The following is a 24,325-nucleotide window of genomic DNA, read 5'->3' on the forward strand; positions in this document are numbered from 1 at the left end:
GGAAAAAAATGTGTTATAGTTAAAAAGAAGCCAAAACGCAAGTGTATATTTATCACTTTACGAGGTTATACTTGCAAGCTCCTTGCATAGAATAAGTCTGACTATAGTGATGCACTACAATGAGCAAACAAATTGGCCGAATAATGAAGAACTATTTGAATGGATATCGAGTATGATTGCAGATGTTTTATCCTTACCATGAGTAATAAAAATGACGTGTCGTCATCAAGGCATAGAGAAAAGACGACAAAGCATAGAGACCGCAACTCGGCTTCTTGGTCAATCCAAAAAGGTTCTTAAAATCCTTATAGGGCGCCAAATTCCTAACATTGACAAGTGGCGTCAACAGCCCGATTTTTTTTCTTTTCTTTCTCTCAAACATTAGTAACACTGTCCAAACATTAGGGACACTAATCAATTTTCGGGACGAAAATGCTTTCAACAAGGGGATGATGTGACACCCTGCAATTTCAGGTTAACACCGTTAACAGAAACTCTGTTATCTCAATCACTCATTCGTAGAGTACACTTGATTATGGTTAATTAAGTGTGTCGGTTATTGCACAAATACTCACACAACAGTAATTCAGAGAATTACATAATCACACAGGGTAGACAACCGGAATAGTATCCCCAAGCAATTAAATGAATATATATTTAGTGAATATTAATGTTATGCGACTTACATGTTTATTTTGTGAACTTCCATGAAACCGCATATGTTAACATGTTAGTGATTTTTTTAGAAAATCTGATATAAAGCGCATCTTCAAATTTATTTAGTTTTATTCTAGATAATAACGGCTTACGACGGGTAAAACCTATTATTCAACTGACAATTCTAGCCAAACATATTTGATTTAACAAATATATATGTACCGAATAGCCGTTTGGTGAAATTTATATAACCAGCGTATCTAGTTTATTTCATTATCGTTTAGCGAGCAAATTTTGACAAATAATCAACACGCATGACGGTTAAATGGGTTCGTATTCGCGGTATGGACCCATTTAACTAAACCTAGGTATAAAAACATCTCAAACTCCTTTCTCTTACATTTTCCTCTATCAAAACCCTAGCCCCATCTTTATTTCTCTCACAAAACATAGATCTGCAAGTATAGAGAGACAGAGAGAGTGATAGCCGAGAGGGATAGAGAGACAGGATAAAGACTAGTGGTCTCAAACCACCACTATGGGCAGCGGAGACATGGCAGTTTCAGGGCGGATCGACGGTTGAGGGCTGAGGATGCTAGGGGTGGCTTGGAGTGGAGATTTGGAGTTTAAAAAGAGATATAGCAAGGATGGTGGTTCCGACAGTAGGCCACGGTGGCCCGAAGAGGAGATGCGGTGGTAACCACCATAGAAAAACGACGGCACATCAGCCGTCGACCACCTTAAACGCCCCATCGGAGCCCATTGCTTCGATCTCGCGATGGTGGTGTACCGATTTAGAGGCAAGCGAGGTTACGACAGGTTTTCCGGTGGTTTTCGTCAGGCCTAGCATTTGTCAGTGAGAAAAGTGAACTCCAGTAAGTTGATTTCGATGTGTATAGTTCATCTTCGTAAATCTTCTACAGTTGTACTCATATCTAGCGTATTGGTTAGATTGGAGATGACGCTGGCCGCAGGGCCGTCCACGAGATTAACAAAAAAAATTGGGCCTCGTGCAAGACAAAAAAATTGGGCCCTCTTCATATAATATGAACTTATGAATTATATATTCAAAAACCACAATCCGACAATAATTGATTAATTTTTATAAAATATACAAAACAATAGTAGTGTAGCAAAATAATCAAACTAACTTACTTAAGCAAACCGTGAGCCTCTCCTAGCGTTTTTGGAAGCAACGCTCTCGATCAAGTCTTTATAGTCCATACCTTCTAATATTTCGTTTTCAATAGATATCATCGCAAAGCCATTAAGTCTTTCTTCAGACATTGTCGATCGCAAATAGCTTCATCCACTTTAACATTAGCATCATTTTCACGCATATTAGCTTCATCCACATCAACATCCGCATTATCTTCACCCACATTAGCATCCACAGTAGAACTAGAACTTTGAGATAGTTTTGAGAAAAAAATTGTGTATACGCGGCCCTTTGTTAGCCTTTGCTCTTTCTTCCTCTAGCTTCTTCTTTTTACGTTTTTGACAACCAGATAGGTATTTATATTTGGGAACGGGAGGCATAATCTCTAGGAAAAAAACAAAGTTTCAACATTAACTATCAAATTAATAGCATCAAAATAATAAACTAACATAATCCTAAAATTGACTTCTTTCAACTATTTTCATTTAGATTCAGTTCATTATATTACTTGTTTAATTCGTTAGTATTTAAAAAAACAACTAATAAAATGCCCAATATCCAAAAACATATTTTATGCTTCAAAGTTCGAAGTCACTGTGAAAAATTGAATATATGAAAACAGCTTTTTCCTTTATTTAATGCTATATTAGAAGTTTTTAGAACCACTTTATTGTTTTGGTTTCAAGTTTCAAAGGCATAATAGTTCAAACAATTGAATAAATAGACTTTAAATTTCAAAGTTAATAAAATAACCTAAAAACTCTAAAGCAAAGTTTGTGAACAAGGAAAAATCATTGACAAATATCCTCAGTGTATTTGAATGAATGATATTTTCATAAACTTCAAACAAAATCACTATGATATGAAACTGAAACATTTGCGAATCCTTTTCCTTTCAAATAAAATTCTTGAATTCATGACAATACCTGATGAGGGAGCAGCGATTGAATGATGATCGGCCAAAAACTCGCAATTCCTAATTACCCAATGAATCGTCGCTGCAAGCCTAGAGCCTTGGAGATGAATTGTGACAGTCGTTCGTTCTGTGTTACGTTGTTGCGCCCTCCCAGCCAACAAGATTTCGTAAGCTGATTTAGGGATTCGGGCCCAAATCTGAGTTGGTTTTTTTTTGGGCTTTAAACTATCACATCTCATTACATAATACATAGAAACTTATATAAAAAATTTGGGCCCCTTGGCAATTTGGGCCTTGTGCAGTGGCCCGACCTGCACATGCCCAAAACCGCCCCTGGCTAGCCGTTTTTCGGCAACGAAATTGTTGGTTAGCGGTGTTAGTGGTGAAGGTCGATGCATTTGGGGATGGTTAGAACTGATTTTGGTGTTGTTTGAATGCTAGTCAGCGGGTCAATCGTCGTGTCAACACAGTCAACATCGTGTAGACGGTCAACTGCGGTCGACGATCAGTTCTGGAACGCGTAGTTAGAGGCGTGTGTGTGTCAGTTATCGAATGTGTCATTCGGGAAGGTATATATTTGTGTATAACTATTTCTCTAATTAATGTTTAACGCGTGTAGCACAATCAAGCACTAAAACCCGACCCAGCTAATAAATTTGTTGATCAGTAAATGTATTATTAGGCGTCGAACATCCGAACAATTGGATTCGTGTGTAGACTATAGTTATATATATAAACTTGAACCGAGATAATCATTTTAACCTTCGGACAGCTGATATATGTATTTGGACACATTGATTTTGGTATAAAAATACATTGTCATTATCTCGTTTATTGGATGATGGTGACGACTTGCGTCGTCGGGTTGCTACAAAAACAGAGGACCTCTGCCCGTTTTGTATGAATCTATAAAATGACTTTTGTTTAAAAAACAAACAAAGTATCTCGGGATTCAAATAATTTTGTTGAAATAAATATAAAGTATATTTATTTTGGATGATGTCTACGAGCACAAAACAAGTTTCTAGTATTAATCTTGGCATTCAATCTTATCGGGGACATCCTATCAAAGTAAATATAACCAATTTTATTTGTTTCTAACGTCTAAACGGGTTACGAAACATAACAAATGTTTATATCAAGCGAACATAAGTATTCGAAACCTTTTAGTATCAAATGGACAACTGAAAATAAATATGGGTGTATATTTATTTTGACAAACATTAAACAAGATACGAGTATATTCTTTGGAATATCACTCGACTACGTGTATTCACATTAAAAGTTACAAAGATATATTTTGGTATAAAGATATATACATATCCATGCATATTAAATTATATACATACTATTCTATTAGTATATGAATATTTTTATACACGCCTATGAGAGTACATTAACTTACTCGTGGTAACGAGTACACCACCGGGTCATAGGCTTAGTGTATCAATAGAGCTCGACCACGCGCAAAACGACTTTACCCTAGTATTCGTTACTTATGATGTGCTAAATTATTAGGGATGTCTTGGTGAATATTTCCATGCTATGCTGGTTCGTGTCGTTGACACAATACTTTTGGATATAACACGCACCTTAAGGTGAGTTCACTGCTCTTTCTCAAGCATGCGTCCCGGGGAGGGACAATTGGTAAATATTCCGGGGAGGAATATTGGGTAATGGGTTTGACTGGAATGTTAAACCGGAATGTTGGATAATACAGTCACTCCTATCACCTTAAGTCCCATCTTCTACCGAAATGGTTGCCGGGGAGGCAACGGGGTTATTAGTTGATAGCGCTATTAGGTTTGGCACCCTCTCACCGTACCGGGGAGGACGGGCGTGAACTAATTACCTTAAATCATGACCAATGCTTTGATAGGGGCATTGGGGACGGACAAACAAACTGAAGCCATCTTGTACAGTATCGAGTTATTATCAACATTGTTTTTGGAATTGCTTTGAACTGAACTACACATGTGGCAACTAAACATGTAACACGATTTTCAGTAAACAAAACTGTGAACTCGCCAGCGTTATGCTATTACACTTTTTCTGCATGATTGTAGGTCTATAGGTACAATTATTTGGAACTTACTGTCTGGGATGCTGGAGTGGTAATGGGTCGAGTTACATGGAATCACGAGACAAGTCTAATGGTTTTTATACACTTGGGTTACGAAATTCTTAACTATTGTATTATGCTTCCGCTGAATAATAAATAATGTTTTCTAACGCTTATTTTAATAGATGAAAGTTTTATTTGAAATATTGTTATGAGTTCAATGTGATTGGTGGCTAGATCCTGGTACGTCACACGCCTCGTGGGGGTTCCCACATGTGGTATTTTGGGGGCTATAACAGATTGGTATCAGAGCCACTGGTTATAGTGAACTAGGTTTTAAAACGATTTTTATAAAACCAGACTATAACAGAACAGTTCTGAAATCGATCATGACACTCAGCTCCAGATTGCAAGGTTCGTTTTTCATTTACTTTATGCATTACATGCCTAGCGTACACCTACTTATGACATTGCATATGGCTACACACTCAGAACTATAGTATGATTACATGTAATTACTTGTCTACATTAGGATGCGTTGTTAGTATCGCATAATCTCTAGACTTTTGTGATCTTTACCATCTTGACAAAGTTTGTTTTGCTACTCGAATCTAAGAAACCTTTTGACACAAGCTAAGAGGAACTGCGATGAACACGCAAATTACATTATCATTATGGGTGCACACATAATAATAATGTGGGGTGCATGTGAGTCCCAGTGAGGCTTAGCAAGTGTGAAAGGGGTTCTGACCCATTATCCGACATAATTGGTGATACAACAAACCATAGGAGTCACAACGATGATTGATTATTACTCAATCGTGATCCTTACTTTTTTCCACCGTTTTTGTGGATGCATGTGAATCCTTGTGAAACCCTGCGTGTGAATAAAGTGTCCTAACCTGTGAATTCGTCGTTTAAAACTTCTACTATTAGTAGAGGTTCTCGTAAACCACTCAGCGGTTAACTGGTATCGTTAAACCTCATAGTTAGTTGACAGGCGTAACTATCTGGAGATGTTCTCGGGCACATTGAGCTTTCATCAATGGAATCCCTCATTATCTGTTTTAATCGATGTGAGCATCTTAATGAAACTAAGATTCTCACCAGAACCTGTTTCTTTGATCGTAACTCTACCAGAATCGAAGGGTAAGCCTTTCAACATCAGCATATAAAAGAAACATGAAGAATCCCTCGTACGCTTACACTTTATCCCTTACGCTCACCTGTGATTTTTTTTCCTTTGACCCCAATTACTTTGTCATGTGGCTAATTCTCAATCTAACTGGAGTTATATCCCAACATATTCAACTTTGCAAGGGGATTTCCCCCAAACGGTTTCATCATCTTGAGAACATTGGAAGATGGATATAAAAGTTAGTCAACAGTTAGACAAACGCGATGACCTACATAATAATTTTACCTCCTACATTACTAAAGTCGTTATTTAGTAAGTGAGCCTATTCCCTAGCTTTTTCATTGGTCGATGCATATTGTTTAATGTGGTAGCTAGTTACTGTTTTCGACGTAGACAAATCTCTCACTTCATTGTCGTGGTCACACTACATCTTTGAAACTCTACGCATAAACTCTCATAAAATTTGTGCTCTAATTTAAAAGAACTCGGTATACTTGCCTTTCGACCCTTAGTGATCACATCTTGAGCTCTGAAGACGGTAATGTATTGTTTATGACCATGCCATTTTGAACGTATTTTCGCGTCCTTGTAATGAGACCTCTTGGCGACGGATGTGACGCTCCTAATTCATGCACACGTTATAGTTCAAACTTTCAGACTTGTTTGCATACATGTTCGACTTATTACACACTCAATATATACATGAATCTTAGCGAATCTATCCTTATTCGCATACGGGCAAGCTCGAAGACTGTGGAGAACACACCAATTGAACCGGAGCACTACAAATTCGACCAACTACATCCTCATTGTCAAATTTATACTTTTACTCGTGATTATAAAACAATTATGTGGAACAGATTTATGACAACCACGTATTGGTATACTTTTCGCATCATATATTGTCGTCCTAAAATGAGCATCATGGTTCTTGTCTAACTCCATTATACACAAGTCCTCGCTTGGCTAAATCATTCTATACGAACGTTACTCGAGGAGCATCGAGCCATATAGAAGTTTAACTAGTGCAGGAGCATAGGATAAAATTTCTACTTCCGTGAGGTTTGCTAAAGTCAACACCCTTTCCATGTGAAATCACAATACTCATGTATATCTTCATGGACCTCTCTGTTCCGTGTTTATTCCTCTTTGACTGAAAGTTGGTAATGGTAATCTACTACAACCAACTACAACCAAAACATCGTGATCCATATCAATCGAAAATCTTCCTTCCTTCCGTATGAACGTGTCAAGATGCTAACATTCTGAAATAAAGGTCATAATGCCTGACTTGAGTTTCATCCAGTCTGTTGATGAATTGACCTGAATCCCCTGTTCTAAGCAATTATTATGTCACACCCCGATATTTCCACGTATTACCGGTGGGCCCGGTGGGGAGTATCGTGACGTAGTTGATATTATCATAGTCGAACAACACAAATTATAAATGCACAGCGGAAGCAAAAGATAGATTCATTTCAACTTGAATAAATTGTAATATTAAGTATCACAAGATAATTGATCAAGATCCACAGGCGGATCAAATAAAAAGGAAAACTGTTCAACAGACTTTGACATCTAGAGCTTGCAAGACTTGATTATTGATGCCTGGAGTAGCCAACCTATTACGTATAGTACCTGCACTTAGCCTTTTTTGGAAAATACGTCGGTTTACACTGGTAAATACAACTTAACTGACTCATTTTGAAAAGAGTTTGAAAATTGATTTGAATGCACTTCGGCAAAAATATTTTTATAACTTGGGACAATTATTTGAAAATAATCTTGTATACAGTTTTACTTATTTGTCGTCCATTAAGGCCGGTTTGTAGGGCCGGTCTAGATTAACTGACACGCCACAGGTATAATACCCACAAGGTTATTTCCTTTAAGTGGGCTACCAGTTTTTACATATGCATCTGTCAAGTGTACGCCTACACCCCGTGCTTTGGTCGTGGCCATTTCTTTCTTGAATGATGCCAAGGATATCCGGGACATGGTCATTTAACCCTCAAAAGCCATACACCAAATAATACATATTAAACAGGTTATGTAGACACATCAATCACAATATGATTTAAATGACTACATACACCCGACCAAGCGGTACTTTTATAGTACCGTATCCCAAGCCCGTATAGGGAAAATAATTTAAGAGTATTTACCTGAGCAAAGTATAAATCAAATACAGCAAGTGCACGTAGCTTTTACTAGGCTCCTAATCTGGAACGAAGGTTTTTAATAACTTATTAGAATCCTAACGGGTCTTTAATTAAGCTTAGACTTAGACCGGTTAGTTTTCTAAAGGAAGATACAGTCCAAAACGTATGATAAAGCGAAGACCGGTTTAGAATGTGGTTTTGGCCCGACAAGCTTGCATGCTTGTTTAATATGGGTAACTTAAACACATTCTGGATTTTGAGTCAAAAACGATATGGGTTGACCCGTTTCGGCTAATATATGCAAATTAATTACATACGCTGATCCGAACGCGAAAAGTGCGTAACGGGTAACCAAATGAGTCATATGCAAGTTTCCTTAGTTAATATGCCCTAAATATGTTGTTACATCAGTACGATATCTCCTATTATGCCCCAAATGTATTTAAACTCAAATTATGCCTCGTAAGGGCATTTTGGTCATTTAAAAAGGTTATAAAAGAGTTTAAATATAATTCTGAGTTTCGGGTCTGATGTAATCTGTAAAATTACTTAAGTTACCAAGTTATATCAGTAGGGTATAACCTATATGTGAAATTTATCATTTCTAACAATACTATGCACCAAAAGGGCATTTTGGTAATTTCACCTAAGGTTTAAAGGTCAAATCCGGAATCTGACTTCAAAAACTTTTACTTACTGTTAGAATATAAAATTTTACTTAAATTATCAGTAGGTATCAAGTCTTACATATCTAATATGGTTCTAATACATACTATGCGTTAAAAATGCTTAAAAACGCTTAAAAGGCGATTTTGAGCTATTTCCGGGTTCTTAAAGGGAAGCTGATATTTTTATTATTCCAGAAGGCTTAAAATATTCTATTTATCATATTAGATCAGTAGAAAAAGGTTTGGTATCGAAAGGTTTGGTAAAACTCATTTTATAGCTTAAAGGGTAAAACCGACAACTACCGAATTAAGCTTAGAACTTTAGGTTATGCTCAGTCTAAAAATAAATAAAAGTCTCCAAAAATTCCAAAATATTATTTTACATCATTGGGTAAAAAGTTTGGTATCAAAAATTGGGTTTAGATAGGCTATATGCTAATTATTCGGTTTAATTACTAAAAAGCTTTCTAATTACGCTAATTAGCATAACTCTTAATCTAGACCTCAAACTGATGCCAAATTTTAGGTACAAGTTTATAAATTAGTACCTAAGGTTTCTACTCTTTTATATTTTCAAAATTCACGTTTTAAGGTCATATGGGCATAATAGTCAACATTTAAGCATTTAACGGAAATATGCATATGAATCGGATAACTAATGAACCAAGTTGTATAATCACAGAGGGTTATACTTATATGATACCTGGTCCTAAATAAGCTCTAAGGCATTTCTAAACTGTCACACCCCAAATTTCCACGTGTCACCGGTGGGCCCGGTGGGGAGTATAGTGACGTAGTTGGCATCATCATAGACAAACAACACAATATATAAATGCATAGCGGAAGCAAAGATAGATTCATTTCAACTTTAATAGAGTGTAATATCAAATATCACTAATAGTTGAACCGGGTCCACAGGCGGATCAAAATAAAATAAGATATTGTTCAACAGATTTTTTGTCATCCAAGCTTGCGAGACTTATTGTGGACGCTCTAGAAGACAGCCAGCCTATTACGTGTAGTACCTGCACTTAACCTTTTGGGAAAAATACGTCAGTTTACACTGGTAAATACAATTTAACTGACTCATTTTGAAAAGGTTGAAAATTGATTTGAATGCTCAAGGCACAAAACATTTTTATAACTTGGGATAATTATTTATAATAATCTTGTGAACGAATTACATGTTACTTGTGCGTTCAGTAGCCCGGATCTTGTCCGGGTTAAAGATCAATAGACACACCACAATAATGAGTTATACACTGACAGGTGTACGCCTACACCTCGTGCTCTGGTCATGGACATCTCGTAAGATGATGCCAAGGATATCCGGGACATGGTCATTAATCCCCCAAAGGCTTAAAGTAAACAAGACTGTTTAAACGAGCCGATCAAATTATTCAATTAACCACCCAAGGATGTAAGATTTGATGCTCGATCAAGCGGTATTCTATATACCGTAACCCAAGCCCGTATAGGGAAAATAAGTTAAAAGTATTTACCTTGGTAAGTATAAATCACAACTAGCAAGTGAAGGTAGCTTTTACTGGTTCTTCTATTCTGGAACAAAGGTTTATAATAACCTATTAGATTCCTAACGGATCTTTATTTAAGCCTAAGCTTAGACCGGTTAGTTTTAAGGACGATACGGTTCAAACGCACGATTAAGCGAAGATCGGATAGAACGTGATTTAGACCCGACAAGTTTGAATACTTGTATAATATGGGTATGCTAAATACATTCTGGATCTTGAGACAAAAATGATAATGTTTGACCCGTTTCGGTCAATTTATGCAAACTAGTTACATAAACCGAACCGAACGCTAAAAGAGCGTTACGGGTAACCATAAGAGTCATATGCAAGTTCCCTGAGATAATATGCTCTAAATATGTCATAATATCAGTAAGTTATGTTCTATTATGCCCCGAATGAATTTAAACTCAACTTATGCCTTATAAGGGCATTTTGGTCATTTAAAAGATTATAAAAGAGTTAAATTTGTAATCTGAGTTGTAGGTCTGATTCATACAGTAAAAATACTTAATTTAACATATTATAACAGTAGGGTATGACCCATATACGAAACTTATCATTTAAAATCAAACTATGCACCTTAGGGGTATTTCGGTAGTTTCACAAGGGCTAAAAGTGTAAAAACTGGAAACCTGAGTTCAAAAACTTATACTTACTGTTATTTTATAAAAATATACTAAGAATATCAGTAGGTATCAACCTTATATGTTTAATATGGTTATAGTGCATACTAGGCGTTAAAAACGCTTAATAAGTCAATTTGGAGCCATTTCCGGGTTTTTAAAAGAAAGCTGAGATTTTTATAATTCCAGAAGGCTCAACATATTTTATTTAACAAATAAAATCAGTAGAAAAAGGTTTGGGGTCAAAAGGATTTGTAGAATTCATTTTATGGCCAAAAAGGGCAAAATCGGTATTAACCGAATTAAACTTAGAGACCTATGTTATGCTCAGCCAAAATTTAAATAAAAATCATCAAAAATCCCAAAATATTATATTACATCAGTGGGTAAAAAGTTTCATATCAAAAAGTGGGTTTAAATAGGCTATACGCTAATTACGCCGTTTACTTAACATAAAGCTTTCAAATTACGATATTTAGCATAACTCTTAATCTAGACCTCAAACTGATGTCAAATTTTAAGTGCATGCTTATAAATCAGTAACAAACGTTTGTACTCTTTCACTTTTTCAAAAATCGTGTTTTATAGCAAAAAGGGCAAAATAGTCATATTTAAGCATAAACCGGTAACATGCATATGAATCGGATAAGTGTTGAACCAAGTTTGTAAAAACCCAGAGAGTTGTACATATATAAAAATGGTCCAAAATAAGCTCTAAGGCAGATCTCAAACATGCATGCACGGATCCGAATTGAGAGTCAAAGAAAAAGTCATTTTATGAGACTTTCGGTTCCGATCCGGGTTTAAACTGAAAATTGTCGAGTTGATCATGATGAAACATGTTCTTACATTAATTACAAAGTTATTTTGATGATCAAACAGGTTGCATGTGACCTACATTGCTAATTATGCTAATTTTTGCAAAAACACCTTCTGTTGACTTTTTAAGAAAAGTTTTGACTCGACAATCATCATGCTTAGAGTGGGAATCTGAAAATACCCTTTTGAGGGTTTGTTTCCCACATAAATACCAACTTGTAGGTACTTTCAATTTGAGAAATGACTGAGCCATTTTCGTTTAATCATAAAGTCAAACTAAATTTACGACGGATTGACTTTCGGTTAATAAACTAAGCTAGAACGAATTTGAAAGAGTTATGAACACTTACAATAGTCCTAAATACGCTTAGAGATCACTAGGAAGATGCCTTGTCGTCCAGAAAGCTCCAGGAGTTGATCTTGTGAATTTAGAAAATGCAAGAGTTCTTGGTTACAACTTCATGTCCCCTTTTTATGAAGGTTTTTGATCTGATTTATGGTGATGCAGGTGTTGTAAGAAGGTTACAAGTGTCCTCAATTGCATGTATGCCCATTGGTGAGCTTGGGAGGTGATAACAGCTGTAAACAACTCGCAAAACAGACCTGAAACTGGCATTTGTGGGTTTTCTGTCGCTGGGCAGGTCACGCGCCCCGCCTAAAGGTCCCCAGGCGGGCCGCCTGGGTCTTCTGATCCACTAAAACTTTTTCAAAGTTTGCGTTTTGGTCCCTGGTCCTTGCTTACGAGGTTTTGGCCCTCTATCTTGCTCATTAGACCTTCAAACTTGATTTTTAAGGACCTTGGGACATTTACAAACATGGTAAAGTCTTTGGTTAACTTTGCGCTCACCCGAAAAGTCATGAAATTCGACGTTGACGCATTTAGCCCTTCATGTACGGTTTTGATCATAACTTTCTCATACGATAACGAAACTTCATGAAATTTTTACCACATATCCTAGTGAGTATATTTTATCATTACAAAGCTTCGGGTTTGCCAAAAGATCACTCAGAGGTATAACTTCAACATGTTGACACGTTTAGCCCCTGTAGTTTGTAATTCCTCACTTTCTTACATTTTTCGCTTTGTATGATCCATGATTTAACCGTTTGAGACTATAAACATTATGTAGGGTTATTTTAGAGCCTATCTTTCCATTGTTGACACTTTGGACCCTTATATTCCATAATTTCACGGTTTGACAACTTTAGTCCCTCTAAAGTATGTTTTCACACATTCAAAGCCCATGACACGTGTCATTGCATTACTGGACGTAAATTTCTGAGGTGTTACATCCTCACCCCCTTAAAAGAAATCTCGACCTCGAGATTTACTGGAACAAATGAGGGTATTTTTCTTTCATCGTGGATTCTACCTCCCATGTGTATTCGGGACCTCTACGAGCATCCCATTTGACCTTAACAATAGGTATGTACTTTCTTCGGAGTTTCTTCACCTGACGATCCTCAATCGACAATGGTTTTCCACAAACTTCAAACTTTCATCAATGTGTATATCTGTATGCGGTACGACCAGTGATTCGTCAGCGAAACACTTCTTTAGATTACAGATGTGGAACACATTATGTATACTACTAAGCTTTTCAGGTAAGTTTAGCTTATAGGCAACTGATCCGACGCGTTCGATAACCTCAAAAGGTCCTATGTATCTCGGGCTCAGCTTACCTTTCTTACCAAATCGCATCACTCCCTTCCAGGGTGATACCTTAAGCAATACTTTGTCACCTACTTCGAAGTGAAAAGGCTTACGCTTTGGATCCGCATAACTTTTCTGCCTATCCCTGGCAGCTTTCAAACGATCGCGAATCTGGACAATTTTGTCCGTTGTTTCAAAAACCAAATCTGGTCCTGATAGCTGAACATCTCCTACTTCTGCCCAACAGATGGGTGTTCTGCATTTTCTACCATATAATGCCTCGAAAGGCGCAGCCTTAATACTAGTATGGTAGCTATTGTTATAGGAGAACTCTATCAATGGTAGGTGGTTATCCCAACTGCCACCTAAATCAATCACACATGCTCGAAGCATGTCTTCCAATGTTTGGATGGTACGCTCACTCTGTCCGTCTGTCTGCGGATGGTAAGCCGTACTAAAGTTTAAGCGCGTACCCAAAGACTGTTGGAAACTCTTCCAAAAGTGAGAGGTGTATCTCGTATCTCGGTCAGAGATAATCGACACTGGTACACCATGTAGAGCTACGATCTTATCCACATACAATTGAGCTAACATGTCGGAGCTCTAAGTTTCCTTAATGGGAAGAAAATGCGCTGACTTGGTTAGCCTATCTACTATAACCCATATAGTATCGTTTCCCTTCCTTGTCTTGGGTAATTTGGTGATAAAATCCATTGTCACCATCTCCCACTTCCACGTGGGAATTTCAGGTTGTTGAAGCAAACCTGACGGCTTCTGGTGCTCAGCTTTGACTTGTGCACAAGTCAGACATTTAGCTACATACGCAGCTACAGACTTCTTCAAACCAATCCACCAGTAGTTTGCCTTTAGATCCTGGTACATCTTATCAGCACCAGGATGAACGGAATATTTGGAGCTGTGGGCTTCCTGGAGGATAACATCTCGAAGTCCTCCATAAACTGGAACCCATATTCGCCCATTCAGTCTTAGCATTCCATCCTTGTCATAGGATAATTGCTCCTCAGTTACTCCCAACTTTTCTTCAGGATAGTTCGCTTCCAACACAGCTTCCTTCTGTGCAGCTAACACCCTTTCGTTCAAACTATTCCTTATTTCTATGCGCTTGGCATTGATTCTTATCGGCTTCACTCTTTCTTTTCTGCTTAAGGCGTCAGCAACTACATTTGCCTTTCCTGGATGGTATCTTATCTCACAGTCGTAATCATTTAAAGTTTCCATCCATCATCTTTGTCGCATGTTCAATTCCTTCTGATTGAACAATTGTTGAAGGCTCTTGTGATCCGAATAGATTACACACTTTGTTCCATACAAGTAGTGTCTCCAAAGTTTCAATGCAAATACAACGGCACCCAGTTCCAAGTCGTGGGTGGTGTAGTTTTTCTCGTGCACCTTTAGTTGTCGTGAAGCGTATGCAATGACCTTGCCTCTCTGCATGAGTACACAGCCCATGCCAGTGTGTGACGCATCGCAATACACCACAAATTCTTCCATACCATCGGGCAATGTTAATACTGGTGCATTGCTCAACTTCTTCTTCAGAACGTCAAAGGATTCCTGCTGCTTAGGGCCCCAATCAAACTTGTTCTTCTTACGTGTCAACGAAGTTAGGGGCGCAGCAATCCTTGAAAAGTTTTCGATGAATCGCCTATAATATCCTGCTAATCCTAGAAAACTGCGAATCTCGGTAGGTGTCTTTGGCTCCTGCCAATTCATAACTGCTTCTACCTTAGCGGGATCTACTTGGATACCTCTCTCATTTACCACATGCCCAAGGAATTGGACTTCTCGAAGCCAAAATTCGCACTTTGAAAAGTTGGCATATAGTTTCTCATGATGTAGAAGTTTGAGAATACAACGAAGGTGTTTCTCATTGTCAGCCTGGTTCTTTGAGTAGATAAGGATGTCGTCAATGAAGACGATGACGAATTTATCCAGATAAGGCTTGCAGACGCGATTCATGAGATCCATGAATGCGGCTGGTGCGTTAATGAGCCCAAAAGGCATCACTAGGAACTCGTAATGTCCATAACGAGTCCTAAACGCTGTCTTGTGTACATCTTCATCCTTGACCTTTAACTGGTGATAGCCTGACCTCAAGTCGATCTTTGAAAAGTAGCTTGCCCCTTGTAATTGATCGAACAGGTCGTCGATCCTAGGCAAAGGATACCTATTCTTGATGGTGACTTTATTAAGCTCGCGGTAATCGATGCACAGACGCATCGATCCATCCTTCTTCTTGACAAACAAAATCGGCGCTCCCCAAGGAGATGAGCTAGGTCTAATAAAACCCTTAGCTAACAGATCATCTAACTGCGTCCTTAACTCCTTCATCTCCGTTGGTGCCAACCTATATGGTGCTCTCGCTACTGGCGCCGCACCCGGAGTGATGTCAATTCGAAACTCCACTTGCCTATCCGGCGGTAAGCCAGGTAGTTCTTCCAGAAACACTTTAGGTATTCCGAAATGACAGGGATATCTTCAATCTTTGGCTTTGGTTCATCAACAGTAACTTGTGCCATGTAAATGACACAACCTTTCTGCAGACATATGGATGCCTTGAGCATGGACACTTGCTCAGGCAACCCATGCTGGGTATCTCCTTGAATAGTGAGTGACTCACCAGACGGAGTTTTAACTACCACTTGCTTTCTGTTGCACACAATCTGGGCTTGGTTGTGTGACAACCAATCCATACCTATCACTACGTCAAAACCGGCTAGCTTAAAGGGAAGTAAGGATAATGGAAAAGAGTGATTCCTAATGGATATAACGCATCCATCTAAAACAGTTGAGGCGGTTTCTATGGTTCCATCAGCTAATTCCACCTCATACTTCACACTTAAGGCTTTTACAGGTAATTTTAACAATTCACAGAATTTGTTATCTACAAAAGACTTATCTACTCCAGAATCAAACAAGACTCTAGCAAAGATATCGTTTACAAGAAAAGTACCTGTGATCACGTTGTCATCTTGAACAGCTTCCTTAGCGTCCATCTTGAAGACTCTTGCATTGGTCTTCTTTCCATCATCGGCTTTCTTAGCATTCTTCGGGCAATTAGACTTTATGTGCCCTTTCTCGTTGCAACCGTAACATGTTGCATCCTTCAGACCCTTACACTTCAAAGTCGTATGATCAGTAGATTTTCCAGATTCCACAGGGTCTCGCGTGGGACTGCGATTTCGACTCTAAGCGACATTTCCCAAAATGATTCTTCTTGCAGGTTTTGCACTTGGGCTTATCCACTGATTGTTGCCCATCTCTCTTAAATCTCGACCCTTTCCTGTGGTCGTTATTCCCTCGGTGCCTCTTCTCCGATCTCCGTGAGGTATCGTCCTCACGCTTCCTCTTATTCTCTTCCGAGTTCCTAAGTGCTCTCAACCTGACTACGTCCTGGGTGAGAGAGAGGGATAGATCAGCTACTGATCTGAAAGTTGTAGGCCTCGATGCCTTAACACTTGCTTTAATCTCAGGGGCCAAACCCCCAATGAAACGGGCAATCCTTCTCGGCTCTGGGGTTACCAAGTATGGAACCAATCTAGATAGGGTATTGAAAGTGGTGAGGTATGCCTGGCAGTCTAGATTTTTCATCACCAAGGATACGAAGTCTGACTCGATCCTTTCTACTTCATGTTGTGGGCAAAAATTCTCTTTAATAAGGGCGACGAACTGATCCCATGACATACTGTAAAGTGTGGCCTTTCCGGCAGCTTGTAAAAGAGATTTCCACCACGCTAGTGCGTCCCTTTGAACGATTGGGATACGTACTTCACCACATCCCGATCAGCACACCCGCTGATGTCTACCACTGTATCCATTTCGTCTAACCAGGTCATGCAGTCAACCGCTCCCTTCTCCCCAGTAAAGTCCCGGGGTTTACATGAGACGAAGTACTTGTATGTGCATGACTTATCACGTGGTTCTGACTTATGCTCGACCTTCTTTGACGGGATACTGTTTTGGTTGGATGAATGTCGCTCATCATCCTTCTTGAGCTCATCTTTCTTAGATGCATCCTTCTTAGAGAGTGGTTTGGTATGAGCCTCCGAATGACCCTTGGCCTTGGAATGTGGCGCGGACCGGGTCCTACTTCGGGTCCTACTTGGTTCACTATATTGCCTTTCAATGGCTTTGGCAACAGCATTTTCTACTAAAGCTTGTAGCTCCGCACCAGTTATATGTATTCTAGTGTTATCTGGGCCTTCCTCTGAGTGACTGTTTACTTCTTCAGACTTAGCCATGTGGCTTTAGGTGCTACATAAAAGTAAGGACAAGGTCTATTTAGAAGCCTAAATAGTATTATCGTTCTTGACGATTTATTAACCATGGTAAATAAGAGCCATATTAGTTAATTAGTTTCATTCAGGACTTTTTATTAGTTACTTTACCTGAGAATGAAAAATATGTTGGCACAATAGGCCTAGTCACTTGGACAAATTTCTAAATTTGCATCTAGATTCTATAGGATTAAAATTTGAATATTTAAAACAATCAATCCTTTTCTTGGCAGGGGGTCTATAAACCACGACTGCCTTTTTGTTTTATATGACATTACTTATAACCCGTAGGCATTATGTCACAATCAGATATATATATATATATATAGAATATAAATTTTGAATAATTTATTAAAAGGGTGACATGTGTGATTTTGCGGATCACATTAGCCAAGAATGTTAACATATTTACAGATGTTAACAGAGATTTGAATCTTTTTAAACATGTTCTACCATATTGGCCAGGTCTTTAATATGACATTCAAGCTAGGTTTTACCTTTTTAAGATTCTTATTATTAAAATGGTAAATAATAATTGCTATTTTCATTTATTCGTATATTATATTCATGCATATAATTTAAAAATGAAAAACTTAAATTAACCATTTCAAATAAAATTAACTAACAAGAGTTTGCCCTAAACGGGACTTTTACACAAATAACATACCCACGCAGGGGCTAAACTAACAAGCAAACCCACGCAGGGGTCAAACAGAACAACATACCCACGCAGGGGTAGAACAGAAAGGAAAAACATACCCATGCAGGGGCAGAGTACAGAAATAAATGTCCTCGCAGGGACATGATTAAATAACTAGCAAACAAAGGAGTTAGTAGTCCTTCTTGCTTTTTCCCTTGATTAAATCCACTATCTTCTTAAACATCCCACGATTATGCCGACGCTCTTCCCGTAACTCATGCCGCATCTCACGTCGCACATCATTTATCCCTTGAAGGATTTCTTGCACTTGTGGCGGCGACATCATCGGTGCCGGCGGTGGTAGCGTATATTGCGGTGGTTGAGGAGGCTGCGGTTGCTGATATCCATATGATGGGTATCCATAGGTCGATTGTCCCGTAGCCCAGGGACCTCCAAAAGTACCTTCCGGATTGAGAAAGTTGTAGTTCGCAGCTACCCAGTAGGGATCCTCTGTAAAGTTATAACCCGGGGGAAAAGTCGGCTCGAAGGGATTATATGCGGCCGCGCTAGTATAAGCGGGGATTGGGTTTCCAAAATCCTGTGGTGGTGGTGGCGCGATTGGTGCAGAAGTCACTTCTGAGACGGGGTGTGAAGATTCTCCCATCTCTGGTCTTCATGAAGTGGCGAGTATCGGCTGCTACCTGAATGTGGAGGGGTGCCGATGCGTATCCCCCCTCGTGTGGACATCCGTGCGTTCCTTCCTCTTTGCCTCGGAGGCGGAGGAGGCAAAACCGGAGGTGGTGGCGGCGGTGGAGTGACTACATCACGCCGGAAATCCTCAGAAGGATTTTGCTGTTGCTGTGGCTGCTGTTGCTGGAGGTGCAAGGGAGAGCTGTGCTGTGGCTGGTGCAGGGGAGAGTTATGGTAACTAGGGGTAAATACCCAGTCATGCTGCCTAAACTTCTCCTCAAAACTGTCGGGACCATTGTATGGTGATCCCAGAAAAGGTGATCCATCAGAAATCTCGATAGGGTGGTTCGGAGTTCCAGATGGTGGCATTGAGGGATCGGTATCTTCATCGACCTCCATCGCATTGTCGCCCGGGAAATGGTCTTCTGGTCCAAGTGGGTTAAAACCCATAGGCACATCAAGGTAGTCAGCAGGGTTGAACAGGCCTTGGAAAACAGGTGATGGTTGGTCAAAGGGTGATTGGTGTCCTTGGAGAGGAATATAGGACTGGTGAGAGTTGTGGGGCTCATTTTCTGATTGAGGCCCAAAGGAGTGTGGGATTGAAGGTGAGGTACTCTGTGAAACCGAGTGCCTTGCGGGTTCAGTAAAAGACCTCCACAGATTTTGAGCATCGGTGTTATGGGAGCCTGAAGGTGTTCGCCTGTGCGAAGGTCCGGCTTCATGGTCGTTTGGGGCTACATATGCTCCTTGTCCCCCTCCTCTTCCTCTCATACGTGGCGGCATTTTGGTGAACCTGTCAAAAATCAAACAAGTGACACAACAAAATATATATAAGACAAAGTTAGAAAATAAAACAAATTTTGGATATTTCCTAAGTTCTTTGTCTAGACTCGAGAATCGAGGAATGTGCAATTGTGTAACTGAGATTAAACACAAAAGGCTAGTGTTTAGTTCACTCAGAGTTGGCTCTGATACCAACCTGTGACACTTTCCACGTGTCACCGGTGGGCCCGGTGGGGAGTATAGTGACGTAGTTGGCATCATCATAGACAAACAACACAATATATAAATGTAGATTCATTTCAACTTTAATAGAGTGTAATATCAAATATCACTAATAGTTGTCCACAGGCGGATCCAACAGATTTTTTGTCATCCAAGCTTGCGAGACTTATTGTGGACGCTCTATATTACGTGTAGTACCTGCACTTATTTTGGGAAAAATACGTCAGTTTACACTGGTAAATACAATTTAACTGACTCATTTTGGGTTCTCAAGGCAGTAATCAGATGGTTACTTGTGCGTTCAGTTGGGTTAAAGGGAGTTATACACTGACAGTGTATACTATCGTACCTATCCGGGACATCATTAATCCCCCAAAGGCTTATTGTCGCCGGGAAATTTGGCTCTTCTGTAACCCAAGTATAGGGAAAACCTTGGTAAGTGCAAGTGAAGGTTACTGGTTCTTCTAAACCCTATTAGATTCAACGGATCTTTATTTAAGCCTAAGCTTAGACCGGTCGAGGTTCAAACTTAAGCGAAGATCGGATAGAACGTGATTTAGGACCTTGGAAAACATTCTGGATGATGGTTTGGTCGGTCAATTTATGGGTAAAAGAGCGTTACGGGTAACCATAAGTCATATGCTTCCCTGAGATAATATGCTCTAGGAAGTTATATTATGGAATGAATTTAAACTGGTTTTGGTCATTTAAAAGATTATAAAAGAGTTGTAATCTGAGGGGTCTGATTCATTAAAAATACTCATGAGGGTATGAGGCACCAAAGGAGTGTGGAAACCTGAGTTGTTATTTTAGAATATCAGTAGGTATCAACCTCATACTAGGCGTGCTTAAACCGGGTTTTAAAAGAAAGCTGCCTTGCGGATTTGTTCATTTTATGTCGGTATTAACCGAGAGACCTCTCAGCCAGTGGGTAAAAATTTTATATCAAAAAGTGGGTTTAGGCTATACGCTAATTACGCCGTTTACTTAACATAAAGCTTTCAAATTACGCAGACCTCAAACTGAAAATCCTTCAGTAACCGTTTTACTCTTTCACTTTTTCAAAAATCGTGTTTTATAGCGGGCAAAATAGGCATAAACCGGTAACATGCATATGAATCGGATAAGTGTTGAACCAAGTTTGGAGAGCATACCATAAGCTCTAAGGCAGATCTCAAACATGCATGCACGGATCCCCTCCTTTCGGTTCCGATCCGGGTCTGATAGTTGATCGATGGTTCGTTAGATGATCATTGCATGTGGCTGCTAATTTTGGTTGACTTTTTAAGAAAAGCTTTGACTCGACAATCAATGCTTAGAGTGGGAATCTGACCCTTTTGAGGGTCCCACATAAATACCAACTTGTAGGTACTTTCAAGAGAAATGACTGAGCCATTTTCGTTTAATGTCAAACTAGACGGATTGACTTTCGGTTAATAAAAAGCTAGAATTTGAAAGATGAACACTTACAAGAGTCCTAATAAGCTTAGAGATCACTACCTTGTCGTTCCAGGAGTTGATCTAACTTCTTGACAACTTCAGATGCTGAGGTGATTGTGCAATGTCCTCAATTGCATGTAAGCTTGGTGAGCTCAGCTGTACACTCGCAAAAGACCTGCTATGTGCTCATTAGACCTTCAAACCCTTGGGACATTTACAAACATGGTAAAGGGTTAACTTTGCTCAAAAAGTCACCGTTGACGCACCCTTCACCATAACTTTCTCATACGATTTCATGGTGCATTACAAAGCGGTTTGGATGAGGTATAAATTCAACATGTTGACACGTTTAGTGTAGTTTGGCTTTGTATGATCCATGATTTACCGTTTGAGACGTAGGGTTGAGCCTATCATCATTTGGAGACAACTTTAAACACACATAATATAATGCACAGCGAAATAAGACACTGGATAAATAACAATTTTACACTGAACATTTCTAGAAAGGTTAGAAAATTGCTTTGTGTGCTCAAGGCACAAAACTATTTTATTTAACTTGGGATATTATATTATTAATAAATTCTGTTTGAACGAATTAGTGTTACTTGTGCCGTTCATAGTAGGCCCGGATCCTTTTCCGGGTTAAAGATCAATAGACACACCACAATAATGAGTTATACACTCGACAGGTGGTACGCCCCTAACCTCGTGCTCTGGTCGTGGCCATCTCGTAAGATGATGCCAAGGATATCCGGGACATGGTCATTAATCCCCCAAAGGCTTAAAGTAAACAAGACTGTTTAAACGAGCCGATTAAATTATTCAATTAACCACCCAAGGATGTAAGATTTGATGCTCGATCAAGCGGTATTCTATATACCGTAACCCAAGCCCGTATAGGGAAAATAAGTTAAAAGTATTTACCTTGGTAAGTATAAATCACAACTAGCAAGTGAAGGTAGCTTTTACTGGTTCTTCTATTCTGGAACAAAGGTTTATAATAACCTATTAGATTCCTAACGGATCTTTATTTAAGCCTAAGCTTAGACCGGTTAGTTTTAAGGACGATACGGTTCAAACGCACGATTAAGCGAAGATCGGATAGAACGTGATTTAGACCCGACAAGTTTGAATACTTGTATAATATGGGTATGCTAAATACATTCTGGATCTTGAGACAAAAATGATAATGTTTGACCCGTTTCGGTCAATTTATGCAAACTAGTTACATAAACCGAACCGAACGCTAAAAGAGCGTTACGGGTAACCATAAGAGTCATATGCAAGTTCCCTGAGATAATATGCTCTAAATATGTCATAATATCAGTAAGTTATGTTCTATTATGCCCCGAATGAATTTAAACTCAACTTATGCCTTATAAGGGCATTTTGGTCATTTAAAAGATTATAAAAGAGTTAAATTTGTAATCTGAGTTGTAGGTCTGATTCATACAGTAAAAATACTTAATTTAACATATTATAACAGTAGGGTATGACCCATATACGAAACTTATCATTTAAAATCAAACTATGCACCTTAGGGGTATTTCGGTAGTTTCACAAGGGCTACAAGTGTCAAAACTGGAAACCTGAGTTCAAAAACTTATACTTACTGTTATTTTATAAAAATATACTAAGAATATCAGTAGGTATCAACCTTATATGTTTAATATGGTTATAGTGTATACTAGGCGTTAAAAACGCTTAAAAAGTCAATTTGGAGCCATTTCCGGGTTTTTAAAAGAAAGCTGAGATTTTTATAATTCCAGAAGGCTCAACATATTTTATTTAACAAATAAAATCAGTAGAAAAAGGTTTGGGGTCAAAAGGATTTGTAGAATTCATTTTATGGCCAAAAAGGGCAAAATCGGTATTAACCGAATTAAACTTAGAGACCTATGTTATGCTCAGCCAAAATTTAAATAAAAATCATCAAAAATCCCAAAATATTATATTACATCAGTGGGTAAAAATTTTCATATCAAAAAGTGGGTTTAAATAGGCTATACGCTAATTACGCCGTTTACTTAACATAAAGCTTTCAAATTACGATATTGAGCATAACTCTTAATCTAGACCTCAAACTGATGTCAAATTTTAAGTGCATGCTTATAAATCAGTAACAAACGTTTATACTCTTTCACTTTTTCAAAAATCGTGTTTTATAGCAAAAAGGGCAAAATAGTCATATTTAAGCATAAACCGGTAACATGCATATGAATCGGATAAGTGTTGAACCAAGTTTGTAAAAACCCAGAGAGTTGTACATATATAAAAATGGTCCAAAATAAGCTCTAAGGCAGATCTCAAACATGCATGCACGGATCCGAATTGAGAGTCAAAGAAAAAGTCATTTTATGAGACTTTCGGTTCCGATCCGGGTTTAAACTGAAAATTGTCGAGTTGATCATGATGAAACATGTTCTTACATTAATTACAAAGTTATTTTGATGATCAAACAGGTTGCATGTGACCTACATTGCTAATTATGCTAATTTTTGCAAAAACACCTTCTATTGACTTTTTAAGAAAAGCTTTGACTCGACAATCATCATGCTTAGAGTGGGAATCTGAAAATACCCTTTTGAGGGTTTGTTTCCCACATAAATACCAACTTGTAGGTACTTTCAATTTGAGAAATGACTGAGCCATTTTCGTTTAATCATAAAGTCAAACTAAATTTACGACGGATTGACTTTCAGTTAATAAACTAAGCTAGAACGAATTTGAAAGAGTTATGAACACTTACAATAGTCCTAAATAAGCTTAGAGATCACTAGGAAGATGCCTTGTCGTCCAGAAAGCTCCAGGAGTTGATCTTGTGAATTTAGAAAATGCAAGAGTTCTTGGTTACAACTT

General features: G+C 38.6%; 1 protein-coding gene across 1 annotated transcript; it reads right to left on the reverse strand.

Annotated features, from left to right (window-relative positions):
• Nucleotides 1-18,521: 18,521 nt before the first annotated feature.
• On the reverse strand, nt 18,522-19,804 carry LOC118490368 (extensin-like). The gene is made up of 2 exons (XM_035987966.1): nt 19,101-19,804; nt 18,522-19,002 (listed from the first exon to the last, which is right to left on the reverse strand). Exons 1-2 carry the CDS (start codon nt 19,802-19,804, stop codon nt 18,522-18,524), a joined length of 1,185 nt encoding a protein of 394 aa, XP_035843859.1.
• Between the last annotated feature and the right edge of the window lie 4,521 nt (nt 19,805-24,325).

The sequence above is a fragment of the Helianthus annuus genome, chromosome 3, assembly GCF_002127325.2.
Source record: "Helianthus annuus cultivar XRQ/B chromosome 3, HanXRQr2.0-SUNRISE, whole genome shotgun sequence".
NCBI classification, from domain to species: domain Eukaryota; kingdom Viridiplantae; phylum Streptophyta; class Magnoliopsida; order Asterales; family Asteraceae; genus Helianthus; species Helianthus annuus.

What these genes read in the sequence shown, in the direction of transcription:
- LOC118490368 (XM_035987966.1), bottom strand. Translation starts at nt 19,804, where the DNA reads ATGCCGCCACGTATGAGAGGAAGAGGAGGGGGACAAGGAGCATATGTA. An exon ending in TTGCCTCCTCCGCCTCCGAG is followed by an intron (nt 19,003 to 19,100) that starts GCAAAGAGGAAG and finishes CACTTCATGAAG; the next exon opens with ACCAGAGATGGGAGAATCTT.